This window comes from Manis javanica, chromosome 6, assembly GCF_040802235.1.
Source record: "Manis javanica isolate MJ-LG chromosome 6, MJ_LKY, whole genome shotgun sequence".
Lineage (NCBI taxonomy): Eukaryota > Metazoa > Chordata > Mammalia > Pholidota > Manidae > Manis > Manis javanica.
In genome coordinates this window covers 80,385,015-80,408,336 of record NC_133161.1, presented here as the reverse complement: position 1 = coordinate 80,408,336, position 23,322 = coordinate 80,385,015, and the positions used below count along the sequence as shown (strand labels likewise).

Sequence of the window (23,322 nt, the reverse complement as noted above, 5' to 3'; positions counted from 1 at the left end):
GTACTATATTCAGAAAGACAAATATTTTATCTACCAGAAATACGTTTTAAGAACCAATGTGTTGCTGGTAGTTGACTGTTGACACTTCCTCTTCTCCATAATCAAATTGCACACACATTTAATTTGGTTATTTACTAGCTGTCCTGACCTTCAGCAGATTGGTTAATCCACCATCCTTGGCTCCCTCAGGAGAGATTATATTGCTATATCACTGTTTTAGTTTGTTTCCACTCTGCAATGATGTGGAGAATACTGACTAGCACAGAATGAAAAAGAAACCAGCTGCTTGTTTATGATTTATGAAAATGCAGGTTTATAGGAAGAATTTAACAAATACTTTAGAATCCTGAAATTTCTATATTGCTTTAAATTATTTTCCTTATTTACAAATTTTCTGTCCTTATATACCAAAACTTTCAAGCACAAGAATCATGTCATCTGTTTTTTCTTTTTTGCACCCCCACATCATTTCCTCCCACTGCCCTCAAGGGCCTTGGCTCCCCAGGGCTCCTATGGCATCACCTCACCTCGTTTATCTTCTCTGGGCATTGCTACATTTGTTCTTAGATTGGTTAACTCAACAACCAATCTGCAGTTTGAATCTAAATTTGGTTTAAAATTTGCATGGCAAACAAAGTATTTGGTGCTAATGTCATTTAAAGTCAAAGTTGCTTCCAATCTAAAATAACAAAATTTAACTCTATTGGAATTTATATCATTGGTATCTTTGAGTAAACGTAAGTCCAATATAAATGAAATAGACTGTTAAGCAAAAGTATATGTTATAATAACATTATTGGCAAGAGTTCTTTAGAGAAATGTTATACAGCTTGGATATATTTTTAAAGAGCTCAGAATTAGAGAAGTTAAATTCTGAATTTGAACCTATCATTAATTTGATCTTGATTAATTCACTTTCCATGGTTCTTCTTTCACTCACACTTTTTAATGAAGAACAAGCAGTTAAAATCAGCAAAGTATGGCTTGCATATATAAATTCTCAAATGAAATTAATTTACATATTAAAAAATTCTCAAAACATTTTGAATAGGAAAAAATACCTAAAAAAACCTACAACTACACTTGAACTGTCTGAACTTACCCATACTTTTCCAGATCTGAGTAACTAAAAGTATTTAGAAACAATAACTTCTACACTCACAGATCTAAAATAGATTTAGCTCCAAAAATTAAAAAAATTATAAAGAAAATAGATTATCACATATTTTGTAGTATTAATGGTTAGTAATAACAAGGAGGATTACACTGAAGGATCGTTATGTGAATCAGCAGTATCAGAAAAGCACATCACAACTATTTTATAGACACAGAGCAAGCAATATCCTTGTAGATGCTCTAGGTTTAGTCTTTTATAGGCTATATTAGAAAAGTGAAACATGCCGTGACATGACTTTTCTAACATCACAAAGTTAATTAATGGTAGCGCAGAAACATGAACTCCATCTGTCTTTCAGAACAATGCTAATATCAGTAAATAGGAAAAACTAGGCCAACTAAACCTACATATAGCCTACCTGAACATAAACAATGTTCAAATATGTGAAACCTTGCACAAAGAACACAATAAAGAAAGATTTAGAAACTATTAATTATCTACATGCTAACTGCCAATATTATTTGAAGACTTGGGCATGTAAAAATTGAAAACATTATTGAACAAACAGAAAGCTGTTGTGGCATATATCATTTCATGGTGGGTAAACAATGACAATTCGGAAGGAAAAAATGCTGATTGGCTTTCTCATCTCTTTTCTTCACTTCCTGAAAAGAAGCCAATATCACATTCACAGGTATATTGATCAAAAATTATGCTGAGCCATGCTGCAAGGGAAAATCAAGTAGGAAGGGTTGCTCAGTGTCACTAATCACAAGGGAAATGCAAATCAAAACCACAATATATATGATTTATAATCATACCTGTTTAGGATGGCTATTTAAAAAAAACAAATGACAATATGTATCAGTGAAGAGGTGAAGAAATGGGAACACTTTTTCAGATGGAATGTAAAATTGTACAATAGAATTACCACATGATCTAGCAATCCCATTTCTGGGTATTTATCCAAAGTACAGAAATCAGGACCTCAGGGAGATAGAAGCACTCACATGTTCACAGCAGTGCAATATACAATAGCTAAAATGTGGAAATAAGCTGAATATCCATTGACAGATGACTGGATAAAGAAAATGTGGCTTATACATACAGTGGAATATTATTCAGTCTTTAAAAAGGAGAAAAATCCTCTAATATGAGACAACATGAATGAATCTTGAGGCTGATTATTTTGCTAAGTGAAATAATTCAGTCAGGGACAAATACTCTAGTGTGGCTATTATAAATTCATACTTTAAACATACTTTTTAAACATACTTAAGGAAAATTGGGAAATATATTTGGCCATGGTTTGTGGTCCAACTTGAAAGTATTATGATAGGGTTCTGTTTCTAACCACCAAGACCACAAAAATAATCTAGTATCGCAGTCCAATATTTTCTGGAAGGATTGGTATAGATGCCAAAGTTACTCTATGGCTACCAATTATGTTTAGAAGGAGATGTTAGACAAAAAGACTCAAACAGAATGTGGCTGAATAAGGCAGGAGGAGAGGTATGGGTAGGTAAATAAAATTTTAATGATTCCAAGAAAATAGTATAAGATGTGGCAATAGCTATGATAGGTATGTGATGTCATCATCTCATCTGAAGTACACTGCAGTTTATAAGAAAACTTATAAACTTCTTAATTTCCCAATTTATTTTGTTAAAATACCCATAATGGGTATTTTGAATTGACTTTCTACTTCAACAGTATTGACAGATTAATACCATCAGATCTGAAGAACACTGTAACCAGCTAAGAGTAACAACAGACTAATACAAAAATGCATTCACGATTATGTAGAGAAACACAGTTAATTGAACAGACGTAGGAGGCTAGGGCAAAGGATGCAACAGTGAGTGAGGAAGGTTGCCTTAATGTTGTCGGCTCTGCTTGAGGTATCCTTAGTGAACAATTCAGGATTTTAACTTTAATTATGTTCTTAACCTTTTCTGATAGTCATGTGGTTTGTACTTTTCCTTTATAAATGTTATTTAAATGTGTCCCACTACTCAAAGAACAGATTAAAGTCCAAAATATCATCCCTTTATACTAGGAAAGCTGTTTCCTAGTAAATAAAGTTGCAGCAGCATCTCCACTGAGCACCTATACAAGGACAATATAATTTTATGACATTATCTGACAGATAAAATGTGCAGAACTTTGCTTTGATACTGAGTTGTAACTTTAAGTCCATTGTAAAAATCAGACAAAGAAGGAAACTGTATTTCTGAAAAGGAAAGTCATAAAAAGAAATATCCAAAGCAAAAATTAAGACCAAAACAAAAAGCAGCTCTATTCATCCTATAAGTATAAGAAAATAAATTTTTTCTTTTGATAAAGGAGGGAATTTTTAAAATAACCTAAGTACTCATCACTAGAAATACTACAATGTGGCCAATTGCTGTGCATTAGAAAGTAATTATTTTCTATATTGCTTATTTTGGAGCCCAAGCCACAATATAATTAATATGAATGGTATAATCAAAACTAAAAGGGTGAACTTTTAATGCATAAATTCTTTCATCATTTGAAGAATCAAAGGGTATAAATAAAATAGAGAAGTCTTTTCTAACAATAAAAAAAATCAATAACCATTTTATCATCCTGAGAGAATCTTTAAATAAAATGAATTATGTGCTGTTAGTCGTAAGAAGTGCTGATATCCTATTTTTTTTACATCACAAAGAAAAATTAGCAGATAATTCACTTTGGCTTGATAGATACTCAACAAATAAGTTATTTGATGGTACAATTCCATTCAAAAAGATCTCAATCACTTTTAATAAATAGAATGCAATTATATATAACATAGTTTATTTTTCTGGTAAAAACCAGAATTGTTTAAGAAGACAACAGTTTAACATAAATATCTTCTAACTGATGTAGAACAATACTCAACTATTTTCTCTCTAGCTCTCTAAATTCACATAGAGAAATTACTTCCCTTAACACATAAGCAAACTTGGTAATAGCCATAAAAAGGAATCGGAATATATTCTAGATAAATTACAAAGGACTTTCATACATATACCATGTGATTATAATAAATCTTTTTGATTAAAAGGAATAAAATCAGGCCTATTTAGCTTGTGTTAATAGCACCAACAGGGACCTTTTTTTTTTTACAAAGTTATTTTGCCCACTTTTTCTCATTCTACCTTTACAGCAATCTGATAAAATATAGTAATTGTAAATATACTTATTTTTACAGACATGAAACCTCAGTTGTAGAAATCATATTTAGCAGTTTCTAAATATGGTTACTGGTTACTAAAAAAACAGGTCTCCTGATTCTTCACCCAAATTCAGGAATATTTGCATTCTAAGGGATTATTTCTGTTTAAGACATGCAGAATATCTAATTATGAACTTTTGGCTATTTTTAAAGCTAATATCTTAGATTTAAGAGAATAGTCAATACAAATAAATGTATTTAATTATGATAAAACTAACCACATCAAATGCACAAATACTCAGTAAATGTGTGTCAAAGAGAAGATTAGATTCTGGGTCACTAGTATCAATTTGCTATGATTTCTGACATGATTTCTCCTACTAAGGAGTAGGAAAATAATGAATCAATGTTCACAGAAGGTAAGCAATTACAGCTCCAGGGTTTACACAACTGCAGTGGGTGGGACTGGTGAATGGGTTGCTGAGAAATGAGAGTGTGAGAATGGGTGAAGATGAGTTCTAGTGGGTTGGCATATGTTAGGAAAGCCTGGGAGGTCACACTGAATTCAGGCTTAATTTATTTGATAGTATGACACAAGAGGAAAGGTTTTACATATCAAATTATCATGTTAATAACATTCCATAGTTTGGAGAGAGCATATGCCTTTCTTCCCCTCTGTAGTTTCCCGCTTTTAGCAGATTAGTGTCAGTCTCTTTCACGTTCTTTCTGTATCTTGTACACACTTCTCTTGTGACACTCAACACATTTTAGAATTATTTTGAATTATTTATTTGTAATTGTATCCACTGCTGTCCTGTGAATTTCTATATTCATGGTACATATGTTTGCTGAATGAATGATGAACGCAGAGAGAGACTACAAGCTGGGAGACTGGCTAAAAAGAGAGAAATTCAAAAAAGCAATTGATTATACATTTTCACATTTAATGCAATTTTCAGAAAATACTGTTATGATGAAAATGGTATTGTTGAGAATCAGTTGTTTGAATCAATATAATATTTAAATTCATTTTTTCACAGTTCATTAATGTGGACTAAGTGCTATAAAATATTGAGAAATTTTATGTTTCATTTTTGTTCCTTCAAAATACTTAAGGTGATACTAACAGAGACATAATTTCCACATGTAAAGATGTATTACACAGTGATTTCCCATCATAAACTTCCAAAACTGTGACTTTTGACCATTTGTGATTTAATGAGATGCAAATTGCAAATGATAGGAATAAAAAGTATTTGAACTGTCACTGTAGAACCACACAAATCTAAGTTGCATGAGTTCTATTTAAAAAATATATGGTTATTGTATTAACTGAAACAAAATTTAAGACTTGGCTGTTAAGCACTCTGTAAATGTGTGTTATGTAGGGATTTAATTTTTTTTATTGAGGTATAACTGATGGGAACTATTATATTAGTTTCAGATGTTCCACATATTGATTTGATGTTTGTGTAGTAGTTGTGAAATGGTCACCCTTCCAAGTCTAGTTACCATCTGTCACCTTACAAAGTTAATATAGTATTGTTGATTATATTCCTTGTGCTGCTCATTACACCTAGCTCACCATAAGCCCCCACCCCCAAACCCTCTCCCCTCTTATAACTACTGCCTGTTCTCTGTATAGGGAGCATGTAATTTTGACACTATTAATTCTTCCAAATACAAGCATGGGATATCTTTCCATTTCTTTGTGTCTTCTTCAGTTTCTTTCATTAATGTATTACAGATTTCTGACTTACTCTTCAGGTTTTCACTTCCTTGGTTAAATTTATTACTAGATAGTTTATTCTTTTTGATGTAATTATAAATGGGATTTTCTTGATTTCTCATTCTAATAGTTTGTTATTAGTATATAGAAACACCACAGATATCTGCATATTGATTTTGTGTCCAGAAACTTTACTGAATTCATTTATTACTTCTAACAGTTCTTTGGTGGAGTCTTTAGGGTTTTCTGTAAGTAGTATTATGTCATCTGCAATAAGTGACAATTTTACTTCTTCCTTTCCAATTTGGATACCTTTGATTTCTTTTCATTGTCTGATTGCTGTGGCTCCAGTACTATATTGAATAAAAATGGCAAGAGTAGAGATCCTTATCTTGTTCTCTGCTCTGTCTGAGTGAGTTCCCAGGCTTTGTCTTCCAGCTTGTTGATCTGTTCTTTTCTTTCTTCCAGTCTGCTATTGAACCCCTCTAGTGTATTTTTCAATTCAATTACTGAAGTCTTCATCTCTATGACTTCTGTTTGGTACATTCTTATATTTTCTATCTCTGTGTTGAAGTTCTTGCTGCGTTCATCCTTTCTTCTCCCTAGTTGGTGAGCATTTTATGACCATTGCTTTGAGCTCTTTATCAGGTCGATTATTTATAGCCACCTCATTAAGGTCTTTCTCTGAGATTTTGTCATGTTCTTTCATTTGGAACATATTTTGTTTTCTCTTTGTGTTAACTCTCTGTTTTTGTTGCTGTGTATTAGGTGAAAAAGCCACTTCTCTCAATCTTGAAGGAATGGCCTTGTGTAGGTGATGATCCTTCTTATTCAATCTTGCCCTACCTATTGGTTGTTTCTCAAACCTTTGTAATTGTCTAACCTGCCTGATTTTTTTCTTGATATGTCCCCACTCTTGAAGGTGTGTCAGTGATGCATGGGAGGAATCTCATTTAGCACCTAGTTTCAGGCTGACTGGAGCTAGACCCTGAGGCAGCAGCCTTTAAAGCATGCAAATAAATACAGTGCTATTTGGCTCCAATTGTAATCCTTGCTGTCCTGCACACAAGATCTGGAAGTGTCCCCTGGGCAACAGCTGCAAAAATCAGGGTTCCAGATGAGTTTATAAGCTTCTTTCTGGTAAGTCTTGTCAAGCTGTAGAAAGGCCAAGGGTGTGTGCAAGGATGGTATATCCCTGCTTATGTTCCCTTGGAGCACCTCCTTAGCCTGGAGGTATATGGGAAACCTGAAGCCTGTCCCTAGACTGAAGCTCCAGGCTAAGTAAACAGGCTTTTTGCTGCGGGAATATGGGTTGTGTTTCAGTCTGCTGTTTGTGCTATGGCCTGGGGGTGATGGCCAGACAAGGACTGTCTTTCTGATTGTTACCGGTCCATGGAGTTCTGGGACACCAGCGCTCTTGGCCACTAGAGCCAGGTGATACAGGGGTGTCCCCTGAGTAGTTTGTGTGTGCCAGGTGGGAAGTGTCTTGACTGAGCATACCCATGGGCTTCTGCAATGCAGTAGTAAAGTGCTTTCTCTTTGCCTCTGTGCCGGCTTTAGGCTAGGAGCAGGAGAACAACACAAACACTTGTCTTCACCAGCCCCAGACAGAGCACGGAACTGTTACCACTGCCTGTTTAAGGACTAGCTAGGGGACAGTAGGTTCCCCAGCCACTGGCACTGCCCTCCATAGTCAGGCTGCGGGGCAGCACTGCAACCGTTCACACTCCCTGGCCGTGGCACGTGCGGCCACCGCTGGACTTGGGCCCATCCCAGCACGCCGGTGGGAGCGTGCTTCATCGCGGCTCACCTGCCTGTGCCAGCAGGCCATGTGCGGAGTGCACCCGGGTCTGCCAGCGCCTCTGTCTCCAGGGAGCGTCTCAACTGTCTCCCACCCCTCCAGCCAATGCCAGCAGACATAAGCAAGCACATCTTCCTCACATACAGTCTGGGCACTTGTTCAGTAGAAAAACTACTATTTGTTCACCTGGTGTCAGTGCAAGTGAGACCACACATGACCCCTCCAAGAGGGGATTCTTAGCTTCCTTCAGCACTTTGGGACCTCTGAACATCAGCTCCACTGGTGTTTTCCAGGCCAGGCATTTTGGAGGCTCATTGCTGTGGTACAAATCCCAGGGGTTGGGGTGCCCATATGGGGCACAAGCCCCTCACTCTTCCAGAAGAAGTGCTTGCCTGGTGGCATCTTCCCTATTGTGTGTCTGCACCAGAGGTGGGGTTTTGTAACTGGTCTCTAACGGGTCTCAATGTGGTCCTTTCATTGTTTGTTATAGAAAGGAGTTTATGTAATCCTGAGATCCTCTTCAGAGGGAAATGATCCATATGTAGCTGTAGATCCAGTATGTCCGTAGGAGAAGGCAAGTCAGGACCTTCCTATCCCACCTCCTAGGACCACCTCACTGGGATTTAAGTTTTTTAAAGAAAATGGTGGAGTGACTATTGGCTTACTAAATTTAAATACTATCTACAGGAACTAATGAATAAACGTATTAGAACTATTTCCACTGAGCTGAAGTTTAACATGTATGTTGTACTGATATTTACATATACAGATATGGTATCATTTATCACCATGTCTCCTGTCCCCACCTTGGTCTGAGCAGCCACATCTCATGCCTGGATCATCTCTATAGCTTCCTAGTTGCTCTCCTGTGTTCTGCCCTTTAGTCCTTCAGAGTACTCTTGTTACAGTGGTCAGAGTGATCCTATTTAAACGTGATTCAGCTTGTGTCAGCTCAGTGGCTTCTCAACTCACATTAGCAGAAGCTGAAGCCCTTACAAGGGCTTTGTACCTCTGTTACTTCTCTGACCCAAAGTCCTGCTGTCTTCTCTTCCATGTGTCACACAGTTCCAGCTGCAAGCCTGCCTCCTTGTGGTCTTGCTGTTCCAGGCATGCTCTTGCTCTGGGCCTTTGCCATTTTTATTCCTCTGTCTATAACATAATTAGTCTGGCTCCCTTTCTCTTCTCCTTGGGGGTTTTACCTGATTTTTGCCTTGATGAGGCCTTTCCTGATCATCCCATCTAAAATGGCAACCCCACCCTCCTACAGGCCAAATCCATCCTCCTGTTATATTTCTCTCCTTAGCATTTATTATCATTTAGTACATGGTATTTATGCAATGGTTTATTTTCTGTCTCACATACTAGAATGTATGGTCTATTTTTCTTCATTTATGTCTCCACAGAGATAACAGAAAGAGCTCTATGTAGCATGTACTAAAAAAATTTTTTATTATTAAAAGAAAAATTGGATCAATGGTAGCACCAGCAGATTTAAGTATCATAACTGACAGGGACAAGTATCTAGGAAAGACTAGAGAATAAAGGAAACAAAGATGAAGAGTAGTGGAAGATAATAAGATTCCTTTATTTTGTCTTCATCTGAGAATGCCGGGAACAGCAAGACCACAAGGAGCTGACAGTGCCCCCTTGCAACAACCTGGGAGGTACCTGGAATTCTCTGTGGTGGGAGCGGGCATATCTGTATGGTCCACTTAGTTGTGGTATTGGTTCTAATGCATACAGAATCAATCAATATGTATTCTGCATTTCTCTTATTGAAATGAAAAGAAAACATACATTGCCAAAACAAATCATTAAAGAAACAGGTTTTCTTTCCTTAAAGGCATCTTTCTCCTAGTTCTTTGACTTATTTTATACATTTATTCATTTATAGCCAGATCAAACTTTTCTCTGCAGTGAGTATCTTCTATCCATTGCCTTTCTATCTGTAGGCACCTAGAAAGCAAGGTAGACTCATATCGTTCTACATCACTCTAGGATGCACTTGTACAGAGTAGTTACTGAATGTTTTGATTCACTTGCAGTCTTCATCATTGCCTATATTCTTAATATTCTCACCTCTACTCCTTCACAACAACCTTTCTGAACTTGCTGCTCCACCAGCAGGTTCTTACAATTGTGCTGTTAAGTACCCCAATATTCTTCCCCATTCAGTGAGAAACAATATCTCAGGCAGGGGTGAATTCAAGCTTTGTAAGGCCTGAAGTTTATGCACTCTTAAGAAAAAATATAAAATCATGAATACAAAATTAGGTACAAGTGAATATTTGTTAAAAGGACAAAAAAATCATAACAAATTATAAATATAAACAAGATGGCAAATGCCACAAATGTCATATATTTCTTAGAACTTCCTGGAGCCTTGTAAGGGTCCTGTGCCAGTTGAGGGAGGGCTCTGAGACAAGTTCATTTGTGCCCTGATTTATCTAATCTGACCTCATTTCTTCTTTCACTTTATGTAATTAGCCTCACATTCCTAATTCTAAGGCTGAATTTCCATGTTATATAACATACCCAGATTATCATGGCTCACATACTACTGTTTAACTTCCTCTTTCCAAACCTTTGACTGTATGTTTTCTCTCAGTGTTCAAACTCTCCCTACATCTCTTCAACAGGTAAAGTTATCTCATGGTGTGCATTATAGAAGGGTCTTGTAGAGGATCCCTTACATTTAATGCTGAAGACCAGATGAGTTCCTGTGATTTGTCAGAAGTTCCTCACAAAAGGAGTTGATGAGAAGGATTGGTTCAGACACTGGGACCCAGACATCTGACCCCTACACCATGATTCTGAGCACTAATAAGATGTATTTTCTGTGACTAATAGACCATGAAAATTACATGAACAGATATTCATTGTCCACAGATTCTAGTACGACATAAGGTTTACTGGTTAACACATTGTTGATAAGAAAAAAAATTTAGAAGCCTTTTAAAAGGTTAACCAGAAGTATGGTTTTACAGTTAGAAGGTGATATGTGTATATGAGAAATGGCTTAATCATTTCAGGTATTAAATTTTTAAGACATTTATTCAGGCCTGATATCTAAAATTATATTCCATTATAGCAAGTATCTCTAGTGGTTCAATGTTCCCTTATAGGAAGCTTGGACTTTGTAAGATTGTTATCTAAGATAATAATTTCATCTGTCCTTAACTAAATAGCTTCTACAGGTAGTCTAGTGCCTTACAGTTAACATAGCATGCAAAATACTTCAGCTTCTTTCATATTCATTGTTAGCCCTGTGAGATAGGTCTTGAAATCCATTAACTGTTCAGATGAGATGAACAGAGATTCAAAGAACATAAGTAACTTGCCTAAAGTCATGAGGATGGCATTACTTCAGAGTTTCTGAAATCAAGTTTGGTGCTTTTTCTCTTAGGAATATTCTATGTCTTTGCAGGTCAGAGCTAAACCTGACAATAGTCAATTATCTAAGCATGTACAGATATGGGGACGTACCTGTGGATATGAATTGAACAAACATTCTTACCATCAAAGACATCCAAAATGAAAGCATGACCTTTTCACCATTTATGTGAAACACTATGCCAAACATTGTATTATATGTTTCTGATACTATTTCTAAATCTGGTAACAATTTTGCAGACAATTATCCTAATCTTCCAACTGAAAATACCAAGGTACTAAAAGTTAAACAACATTTCCAGGCAATAAGTACAAGAGATAAATTCAAATCCTGATCTTTTTGTCTATAAAAACATTCTTTCTATATTAGAGATTGCAAAGCATTGGCTGAAGATTTGGTATTAATATTAAAGACAGAGTTCAGCATTATTACTTCTAAAATAACCACTCCAAGTCCACACATATGCACAAAATGCAGCCTTGTTTACGGCATACTGACTGGACAATTCCAGAAACTTAAGTACAGAAACTAATGTTCATCAAGAAGCAATATCACCTGAACATACATAAATATTTCAAGATATGTCACATTTGTTAGTAAAAGCAATCAGATTAGGGCATGGAGTATTATTATATATACTAAAAATGTGTGAAACAGGGCAACTATTTAGTTTTCTTGCTGTCCCCATTGGAAATACAATTATGACTCAAACATAATTTCCCTCTGATTAATTTCAGAATAAATGGATGAAGAAGAGAAACATCTTTCTGTGTCCTGGCAATACAACTAGTCATTCATATCCTGACAAGGTATGTTTTCACTGTATCCTAAAAACAATACATAACAATCTACAAGTCCAGGTACCCAAGATTAATATTTTTCTTCCCAGAAGGCAGTCTCATATATTAAAAAAAAATGTGTATCAACATAAAATGTGATCTTTTGTCATGTATACCTGACACACCAGCTTGTGGGGACTTTGAGAAATCTCATGCTAATGACCAATCCGTACCTGGTAATCCCCCTGGAACAAGAACAAGGAAGCTCACTCATCTGTGTGGTGTGTTTCTTGATGTCCAACCTTGATCACTGCCATGCCATCTGTAACATATGCCAAAAGAGCATAAGCAGAAATAGAGATTTTCTTGCCTAGGAACATTCTGCCCTCAAGTTACACAGGACTGTGTCTTCAAATACTGCTCATGGAATTAGCTCTTCTACCCTAGACTTATTCATGACAAGGAATTCCAGAGGCCAACTTCTAAAATCAAAGCCACCACTCCAAAACCAGCTAACCTCACCTTCACTCTAATCACTGATTCTCAACCATAAATCCAACAGCATTTTCTTGTCAGAAACTCTGTCAATTCATCTTTAAAACTCATCTCACTAGCTGGATCAATTCATCTAGCTAGCTAGATCAAAAATCCCTACAATGAAATAACTATAAACTAAGAATTTAAGAATATCCACAGATTAGAATTTATGCCAAGAACACATTTCCTCACAGGATAGCATATGGATGAACAAAGATGAACTAACTAATTTCTTTACAGGCCTAATGGCCTTGGAGAAACTAAATTTCCATCTAAGTCTGGCTAAATCTATAAGCAAACATTGGATATATTAGTTTTAACTTATTGTTCTCCTATTCTAGGTCCCCACTGATTCGTTCAGAAGGTAGGTCATTGGGAATGACACACTATTCAGTAAATGGTGCACAAGCAACAGATTATCCATAATGGCAGTGGTGGGGAGGAAATAAAATTTCTACCCAACCATAGATTAAACCAATTTAATTCTGTGCCTATAAGAACATTGTAAAAAGTTTACAATTTTTAGAAGAAAACATAGACTAGTATTTTTAAGACTCCAGGTCAAGGAGAATTTCCTAAACAACACAGAACATTTATGAAGCTTAATAGAAACAGCATGATAAATTCGACTATATTAGAAGTTCAACTTCAGTTAAAAAAAAAAAGACAGAAACTAGAAACACAAGCCACATACTGGGAGAAGGTATTTATAACCTTCTTACTTGACAAAGGATTATATCCAGAATATATAAAGATACCCTAGAATTCAGTTTAAATTACACAAACAATCCAATTAAGGATGAAGCAAAAGAACAGGCAATCACAGGTGAGTAAAACCCAAAGGCTAACTCGATTAGTAAAATATTATCATACTCAATATTCTTAAAGGGAAAATGAATGAAAACAGCAATGGGATACCATTCTACATTACATTTGAAAGAAAATGTAGAGAAAGAGGATCAAGGATGTAGAGGCACAAGAACACTAATTTAGTACTGAAGAAGGTAAAAACAGTGTAACACTTTGGAGAGCAACTTGGAAAAATCAATTATTGTTGAAGAAACCACACAACATTCTCCTATATTATTTAACAAGATAGTCATTATAACCAGAAATCTATTGCACAAGAAGCTCCTACTCATATGCAAAGGGGACTACATTAAAACATTAATTGTAGCATTGTTTGAAATAGTGAAAAAAAAAAGCTCATATAAAAACATAAATAGCCAGACTGTTTAATTAAACTACAGTGGTAGAGACATATAATAACAGAATTCTGCCCATAGTTAAAATAAATGAGCTAGAACTACATATACCACTTTGGATAAATCTCATAAATATTATGTGACTACAAAAAAACTGGCAAAATACATATACAGTAAGATATCACTTATATAAAATTTCATAAACAAGCAAAATGACCTTATATAGTTTATGAATACATACATAAAGCTGTAAAGAAAAATAAGTGAAAGAGTAACCTCAAAACAAGTCTGATAGTTTATTCTGGGGTGGTAACAGAGGTTTGGGGGAAGAAAGGTGACTACAGGAGGTTGACCTGTATAGACTTATTTCTCTTAAAAATATGAAACAAATATGGCATAATGTTAGGACTTAAAATAACATGGTGGGTATGTGGCTGTTTGTCATGCTATTCTCTCTAGATTTTTGTACATTCAAGCATTTATAATGAAAATTACACCTAATTAAGTGTTAAATTGCATATATCAAATCAGGAATGTGAAGAAGTTTCTCTTGCCCAACTCTCTTTGGGCGGAATGGAAAATGTGGGACGCTGAGCTGGGCACCTCAGCACAGGAGGAGATGAAAAGTGTGAATAAACTGTGCAAATCGCTTAAGGGGATTTTCCCAAGTGGGGAGGGGGCTCAGACTAAGGAAAAGCATGCCCACTTTTAATGTACTAGGAAACATCAAATCCTGACTTTCTGCACTTACTGTGTAATGGAGAAAATCTAGGACTGAGCTGTTTCAGCAAAAATTTACAAGACTGAGAGCAAAACGCACTCACCATTTAAGTGCAAATGAATCAGAAACAGATGTGTTAGGCAGCACTTTACATAGTACTTGCTATTTTGAGTTGAGATTTTTAACTTCTTATTTATGCATTTCAGACTCATAAATACAGAGAACAAACTGCTGTCAGAGGGTAGGGTATTGGGTGAAACAGGTAAAGAGGATAAAGAGGTATAGACTTCCAATTATAAAATAAGTAAGTCATGGGGATGAAAGGTTCAGCTTGGGAAATATAGTCAATAACCTGTTTATATCTTTCTATGGTGACAGATGGTAGCTACACTTACTGTGGTGAGCATTTTGTAATGTAGATAAATGTTGAATCACTATGTTGCAGGCTGGAAACTAGTATACTATTATGTTAATTATTCTTCAATTTAAAAAACAACTTCTAATTAAAAAACACTGTCTTCAGCCCTTCTCCCTCTCTCACCCACAGAATAAACACAATATTTGGGAGGTTCTGTGCAAGAGGACTACCTGAGAAGCATCCCTTCTCCTGCTCTGCTGCTGCACAGAGAGACAGATGGTGCTGCATTCTCCCAACTGGAGGGTTTTTTCCATCCCAGGAACTATTCAATGCCCCACCCCAATTCCAGGGATTAAAACAAAGAAACATCAAGGGAAAAAAAACAAGAGTAAATTCATATAAATCAATGAGCAGTTAATCTCGAAGTTGTAAGAATGTAAGCCCAGAGGAAATAGTTCCTGTTTTGTACTTTTCGGAAAGAATACTTAAAAGTTATATTCCCAAAAACTGATGCTATCTTAAGAGTACATGGTTATTTACAAACAGTAGAGTGTGACTACCTGTATCATTTATTTGCTTCACACAGCCTTGTGAGGAATGACATCTGAGTATGTACCCAATTTTGTAATTGCAAATGCATTCTTGAACACTCACTTCTATATACATTGTTTGAAATCTTCTTTATTAGGCACTATGCTAGACACTGAGTAAGAAGAAAAGAAAGAACTCAGTGTTAAGGGACATGACAGGTATATGCACAAAAGGATAGAGCACAAAGAATTGACCAGGTCTTCAGCAGATAAAAGACAAAACTAAAACAAAGTCTGTGCTTGTTGTGAGATACTGATAATTGCGTTACTGATTCTCCAGATTTGTAGGTGGTTGAAACTTTGGGAAGCATATATAAAGAGGCTACTTTTAAAGCAAGTTTTAAAAACATGTCATGAATTCAATACTTCCTAAAATTGTAATGAGTAGTTTTTACCAGGTGAAAAAGAGAAAAGAAAATTTATTATCGAGGAAACATCTAATTTTTGAGGCAAGCTGTTGATCATATTAAATTTGGTATTGGAATTGTATTATAAATAAGGCTTATCATCATTTGTCTAAAGATAAAGATTTCAAATGAAAGTGGTAAGTTTTAAATATACATTCAAAGTCCACATATTTGAGTATACTTTTAGATGTTTCAAAGAGAATTAACATTATTAAGAGCCAAAATGAGTGAAAATATTCTACACCATTTAAAACCCAAATATTGAAGAATATTTCAAGGCCCCAACACTGTTGATCTAAAATTGTTAAAATTTTTAATCTTCAATCAAACAGAACGTTAGGAACTTAATTAGATTTGTAGTTTAAACTCCCAGACCTCTATCTTTATTTAAAAAAATAGAACAAAGACAGATCTTACATTCAAGGGAAGAATTAAATAATAGGTAGTAGAAGCGTCTTTGTCATTCTTTACTAATGTTTCTGGGAAATAAATTTTAAGATTTTGTAAGACTAGGATCCTTTAAATACCTGATTGAGTTTTTTCACATAAATTATTATAGACTGTTATAAAGCTAAAAAATTGTTTCAGGAAAGTTTGATTACTGGAACACTCTTTTTTATTTTAGGGAAGGCACAAACTCATATTATGAGTGATTTAAAACTAATTTTTTGAGTACAGCCTAATTATTTTACAATAATAATTACTGCTAATTCTCAGCATTCTGAAATACAATATTCTCCTACATTAATTAAAAGATAAGACAACCTTGTTCAGAAAGACTTTTCAAATACAAGTTGAATAAAAATCTTTTTTTAAATCAATAACCAGCACAGTGTCTCTGAAAGTACACTGAGGATCTTCCCCCCTCCATTTAATGTTAGTTACCTAAGCAAGCACTTTCAGAATAGCACTTGGCTTATGAGCATCAGAAAACCTACATGGTTGGTCACAATGTTTTAGATGCATGAATCCAGAGCCTGAAAAGCTAGAGAAACTTGAAAATACTCTTGTCCTCCCAAGTCAACATGGCGAAAGTCTGGGCCATTGAGTGCTTTAAGATTGTTAACATGTCAGACACTTATGAATTTGAAAAGCCTATTACAGGAGAAATGACCAAAATAGAAAAAAACAGTAGTTCTAGTCAAATTGTTTCTGAACAGTGGCATTATAATTTGGAGTGGAAAAAAAGTATGGTCTAAGAATTCTATAGTCAACCAATTTTCATTCATGTTTTAAACCAACAGGAAGATAATTTTGAATCATAAAGGCTTAGTCTATGTAATTTTTGTATCCAGACATGCAAAAAGATATACGTGGATGAGAACAAATCAATTCCTAAATCTACCTGGAATTTGCTAATACAGATGGAGGAATTCAATTACATAAATACAAACACATATTTTATCTAACTGTCTATCATGGATCTACCTACTTATCCATCTATTCATATATGTACAATTTTTCCTTAGGAATTAACTTGAAATTACGGAGAATGAAGAACCTTTATTGCCCTAAATAAATAAAATAAAATAAATCACCAGTCATGAAAAATATCATTTAAATTAAATCAACCCCACAAAACTCTAGTGATATACAATTGGTATTATTATAAAGATGTGTCACATCAGACATAAAAATCAGAATTGTGTCTCAATCAGTCTAGTGCTTTGACATATTTTGATAATCTATTAGAGGTTGAGGCTGAGGACTCTAAGGATATCAAGTATGAATGAAACACACAATTACAGACAAAACCATATACACCTTTCTCTCCAGAAAATATACTGGTAAAATAACTCTTCTGGACTGAGTCCTTAAATAAGTTATCTTTGCATGTGAAGGGAATGAATTTTTATCATTTTAGTCTGGTGGTATAGAACACAGGTATAACCTTGTGGATGGGAGAAAGTAAATGACTAATCATATGTCAAAATAACTTCTCAAAATATTGAATGCTATAAAAACAAGATCTAAATATTGACAGTGAAAACAGCATCATGAATATAATGGAAATACCACCAACTGTTTAAAGACCTGTGTTGTATGAGTAAATAAAACAAAACTGGAAATCAGAAATCAGAAATTCTGGGTAGGGATTATGCAAGTATAGGATTCCTATCAAAGGACCTATGCTCACAGAGAGGCCTGTCTTGGCACCTAGGCAAGTCTTTGGGAGAACTAATAAACAAGATAAAATGAGGATGTTCATGGCAGTCTTTGAGCTTATAAAATTACAAGTGTAATTTTAGTTTCATTTTACTTTTCTCTCTTCAATTAGTTTTCATTATATCATTTTTTATTTAAATCTGAATTTATGAAATTAAAAATGGCCACACATGCCAGCATCACTCTCATACTGAAACCAGGCAAAGATACCACAAGAAAAGAAAATTACAGACCAATATTCCTGGTGAACATAGATGCAAAAATATTCAACAAAATATTACCAAACCAATATCAAAAATACATCAAAAAGGTCATCCATCATGATCAAGTAGGATTTATTACAGAAAAGCAAGGATGGTACAACATTCTAAAATCCATCAACATCATCCACCACATCAACAAAAAGGACAAAAACTACATGATCATCTCCACAGATGCTGAAAAAACATTTGACAGAATTCAACATCCATTCATGATAAAAACTCTCAACAAAATGGATATAGAGGGCAAGGACCTCAACATCATAAAGGCCATATATGAGAAACTCACACCCAAAACCAACCTTACAGCGAGAAGCTGAAAGCTTTTCCTTTAAGATCAGGAACAAGACAAGGATGCCCACTCTCCCCACTCTTATTCAACATAGTTCTGGAGGTCCTTGTCATGGCAATCAGACAACACAAAGAAATAAAAGGCATTCAGATTGGCAAGGAAGAAGTTCAACTGTCACTGTTCACAGATGACATGATATTGTACATAGAAACCCTAAAGAATCCACTCAAAAACTACTAGATCTAATACCTGAATTTAGCAAAGTTGTGGGATACAAAGCTAATACACAGAAATCTGTTGCATTCCTATATACTAATGATAAACTAGCAGAAAGAGAAATCAGGAAAAACAATTCCATTCACAATTGCACCAAAAAGAATAAAATACCTAGGAATAAACCTAATGAAGGAAGTGAAAGACCTATACTCTGAAAACTATAAGATACTCAGGAGAGAAATTAAAGAAGATACTAATAATGGAAACACATCCTGTGCTCATGGATAGGAAGAATTAATATTGTCAAAGTGGCCATACTGCCTAAAGCAATCTACAGATTCAATGCAATCCCTATCAAAATACCTACAGTATTCTTCAATGAACTGGAGCAAATAGTTCTAAAATTCATATGGAACCACAAAAGACCTGAATAGCCAAAGCAATCCTGGGAAAGAAGAATAAAGCAGGGGGGATTAAGCTCCCTGACTTTAAGCTCTACTACAAAGCCACAGTAATCAAGATAATTTGGTACTGGCACAAGAACAGACCCATAGACCAATGGAACAGACTAGAGAGCCCAGATATAAATCCAAGCATATATGGTCAATTAATATATGATTAAGGAGCCATGGATATACAATGGGGAAATGACAGCCTCTTCAACAACTGGTGTTGGCAAAACTGGACAGCTACATGCAAGAGAATGAAACTAGATTGTTGTCTAACTGCATACACAAAAGTAAACTCAAAATGGATTAAAGACCTGAATGTAAGTCATGAAACCAAAGAACTCTTAGAAGACAATGTAGGCAAAAATCTCCTGAATATAAACATAAGCAACTTCTTCCTGAATGCATCTCCTTGAGCAAGGGAAACAAAAGCAAAAATGAACACATGGGACTACATCAAACTAAAAAGCTTCTGTACAGCAAAGGTCACCTTCAACAGAACAAAAAGGCATCCTACAGTATGGGAGAATATATTTGCAAATGACATATCTGACAAGGGATTAACATCCAAAATATATAAAGAACTCACATGCCTTAGCACCTAAAAAGCAAATAACCTTATTAAAAAATGGGCAGAGGAGATGAACAGACACTTCTCCAAAGAAGAAATTCAGATGTCCAACAGGCATTTGAAAAGATGCTCCACATCGCTAATTATCAGGGAAATGCAAATTAAAACCACAGTGAGGTATCTCCTCACAAAAGTTAGGATGGCCAACATAGAAAAGACTAGGAACAACAAATGCTGGCAAGAATGTGGAGAAAGGGGAACCCTCCTACACTGCTGGAGGGAATGTAAACTAGTTCAACCATTGTGGAAAGCAATATGGAGGTTCCTCAAAAAACTAAGAATAGAAATACCATTTTACCTGGGAATTCCACTCCTTGGAATTTACCCAAAGAAAACAGCTTCTCAGATTCAAAAAGGCCTATGCACCCTGTGTTTATTGCAGCACTATTTACAGTAGCTAAGATGTGGAAGCAACCTAAGTGTCCATCAGTAGAAGAATGGATAAAGAGGATGTGGTACATACACACAATGGAATACTATTCAGTCATAAGAAAGAAACAAATTCTACCATTTGCAACAACATGGATGGAGCTAGAGGGTATTATGCTCAGTGAAATAAATCAGGCAGAGAAAGACAAGTACCAAAGGATTTCCCTCATTTGTGGAGTATAACAATGAAGCAAAACTGAAGGAACAAAAGAGCAGCAGACTCAGAGACTCCAAGAAGGGACTAGGGGTTACCAAAGGGGAGGGATGGTGGAGAGCAGGTGGGGAGGAAGAGAGAAGCAGATTGCGGGGCATCATGATTGGTGCACATGGTGTGTGTGGGGTCATGGGGAAAACAGTGTAGCTCAGAGAGGACAAATAGGGACTCTGTGGCATCTTACTATACTGATGGACAGTGACTGCAATGGGGTATGGGGCAGGATTTGATAATAAGGGTGAATGCAATAAACACATTGTTTTTCTTGTGAAACCTTCATAAGAGTGTATATCAATGATACCTTAATTAAAAAAATGGCCACATATGCCACCAAGTGCAGAGTATTACTTCATCACAGTATGCATCACTGAAATTGCTCTTCAGATCATTCTAAGTAGTAGCATTTGCCAGTTTCCATGGTGTAAATACAAAGAAAGGTATGAAATTTTATCTTGAAATTATTCAAGTGTCTTTGCCAAACTATACTGGTTATAGTTATTGTTGCAATTTTTATTTTAAAATAAAGGTAACATATTTATTTCCTTCCGGAGTATGCTGTATGAAAGTGATCATGTCTCTCCCCTCCCATACTTAAAAATGGTCTCAATTCCTGTATCTTAACAAGATTGCAACACCAAAAGTTTTGCTCATAATTGTGATATCCTGATTTATACAGTCTTTACCTTCATCTACCTATCTGGCTAGTTCACCTAATAAGTACTATGAATGCTATTAGAATATTTGTATTAATATGCTTGTAGTTATATCTTTGGTAATATCCCGGCAAACTGGCATTCTGAAAACCAACAAGGAAATAAAAAAACAAAAAAAACATGATTTATTATATTTGTCTATTTCCACATTGTAAATACTCCCACCATGGCCAATTCAAACCATCAGTGTGATATCACTGACTAAGCAACTGGGAAGAGTTGATGCAAGCTGGCTCTAGAAAAATACTCTAATGAATAAAAACTGTCTTTAGTTTGTGTTCATTCTAACAGTCTATCAAAATATCCAGGGACTTTCTGGCAGGTAGCAATACATTTAAGAAAATCACAGAGAGTCATTTTAACATAATTAAAAAATTTAAGCAACAGGCTACGTTTTAATAAACTGTGAAATTACAGAAAACACTTCCCAAATAAGTATTTTATTTAGAATAAAATAAAAAGATAGATTGAGGCTACTTTATGATAAAAATTTTCACTATAAGCAATAACAGTGAAAACTTGCAAACCATGTTACAGTTTGGAAAATGTGCATGACATCATCTAATTAAGAAGTGAAAAAATTATCATTACATATTTTGAGAATCAAGCTGTAACATTTTACTGAAAGAAGCTGATAAAAGACATATTTTATGGCCCATTAGATGCATCTGTAAAGTTCCTTATTTTAAAATTTTTATGATGTGTTGAGGTGGACAGTATCTAAAAGTAGACAGTACCTACCACAAAAGTTCACAAACTTTTATCTGTAAAGGGACAAAGGGTGTCTGTGTTAGTCTTTGTGGATCATTGAGTCTCTCTTGTAAATGAAGTTCTGCTATTATAGTGGGTTAACACTCATGTTCAATGTGTAAATTAATGATCCTGGCTCTGTTCCAGTAAAATACTATTCACAGTAAAGGGAAGCAGACAGATTTGGTTCATGGGCTGCCCATAGTGTGCTGTACCGACTTTTGTATGTACTGAATCATATAATATTTATGGTTCTGATTTCAATATATTTTTTCTTTGTATTTATGAAACATCAATCCTAATAACCAATGTGTTTTTTCAAAAATAACATTGCCCCAGTCAGTAAGCAATACTGACTAATTAATGTTTCTTAAACAAGACATTGCCACAAGCCTACTGCCAAAAGGACAATGCAATTGAAAACACAATGAACATAGTTGTGGACAATCTTCTTTTGTATTACTATACCAAAATTTCATAATTAACCATAAGAAAGGTTTACTTACCTACATAGCAAAGTAAGAGAAAACACATGTTAAATTAAAATACATTTAATGTGCATATAATCATTTTAATTTACTTTGAAATCCTTATTCTTACCTTCCGTAAGTTTCCCTGTCTGTTCTGCACTTCCCCCAGGAAGGATCTTGGCAATATAGGCTCCAATTTCTCCACTATGTCCAGGGATTTCTTTACCACCCACAATTCTAATTCCTAATCCATTACCTGTTTTGAAAAATCAGCAAATTATTAGTAATAATTCAGAGAGAAAACCACAATCACAAATTACATATGGTGAACAAGAGTGGGCTTGGCATCCAGAAACTATCTACAACATGAATATTGGAATTGGACACCAGTAACTAAAGGACACTATTCTGAATTCAATCATAGTTAATATGAAATAGGACTTCCTGAGATTTTTGTAGAATATACAAAAAATCACCTAATATTAACAAATAATTTTTAAAATTCAGCCATCCTGTCAATATATAATACAAATATCTTTGTTCATGTTTGACTGGATATTTTATAAAAATTTTGTTTTAAGATGTTCTCAGTATAGAAAAATCTAGATTATACAATTCATTTATGAAACTGAGGATCATTTCACTTAAAAAGACAGTAGTGACCTCATATATTGAGAAGACACAATCCAAATATACAGATGATTGTAATTGATAAAGACATGATGATGACTTATGAATCATTATTCACTTTTGAGTGTTAACTCATCCAGTAATATTGTTTGTACATGAACCTGGCACTTACTACAAGATACAACAAAATTATTCTTAACTGCTGAATGACTTAGTAAATAATTCCTTATTCCACAAAACAATTTCTTGCAGGTAGCAATACATTTAAGAAAATCACAGAGAG

General features: G+C 35.0%; 1 protein-coding gene across 4 annotated transcripts in view; it reads right to left on the bottom strand.

Moving 5' to 3' along the window:
* Positions 1-23,322, bottom strand: part of PCLO (piccolo presynaptic cytomatrix protein) — a 421,109-nt gene that overhangs the window by 87,772 nt on the left and 310,015 nt on the right. For 3 of the 4 annotated variants that reach the window (XM_073238908.1, XM_073238910.1, XM_073238909.1), the window contains exon 10: positions 22,540-22,665. In XM_073238908.1, the coding sequence (XP_073095009.1) occupies positions 22,540-22,665 (126 nt within the window). Of the gene's footprint in view, positions 1-12,234; positions 12,324-22,539; positions 22,666-23,322 lie in introns of all 4 variants that reach the window. The other variant, XM_073238911.1, reaches the window with a different exon arrangement.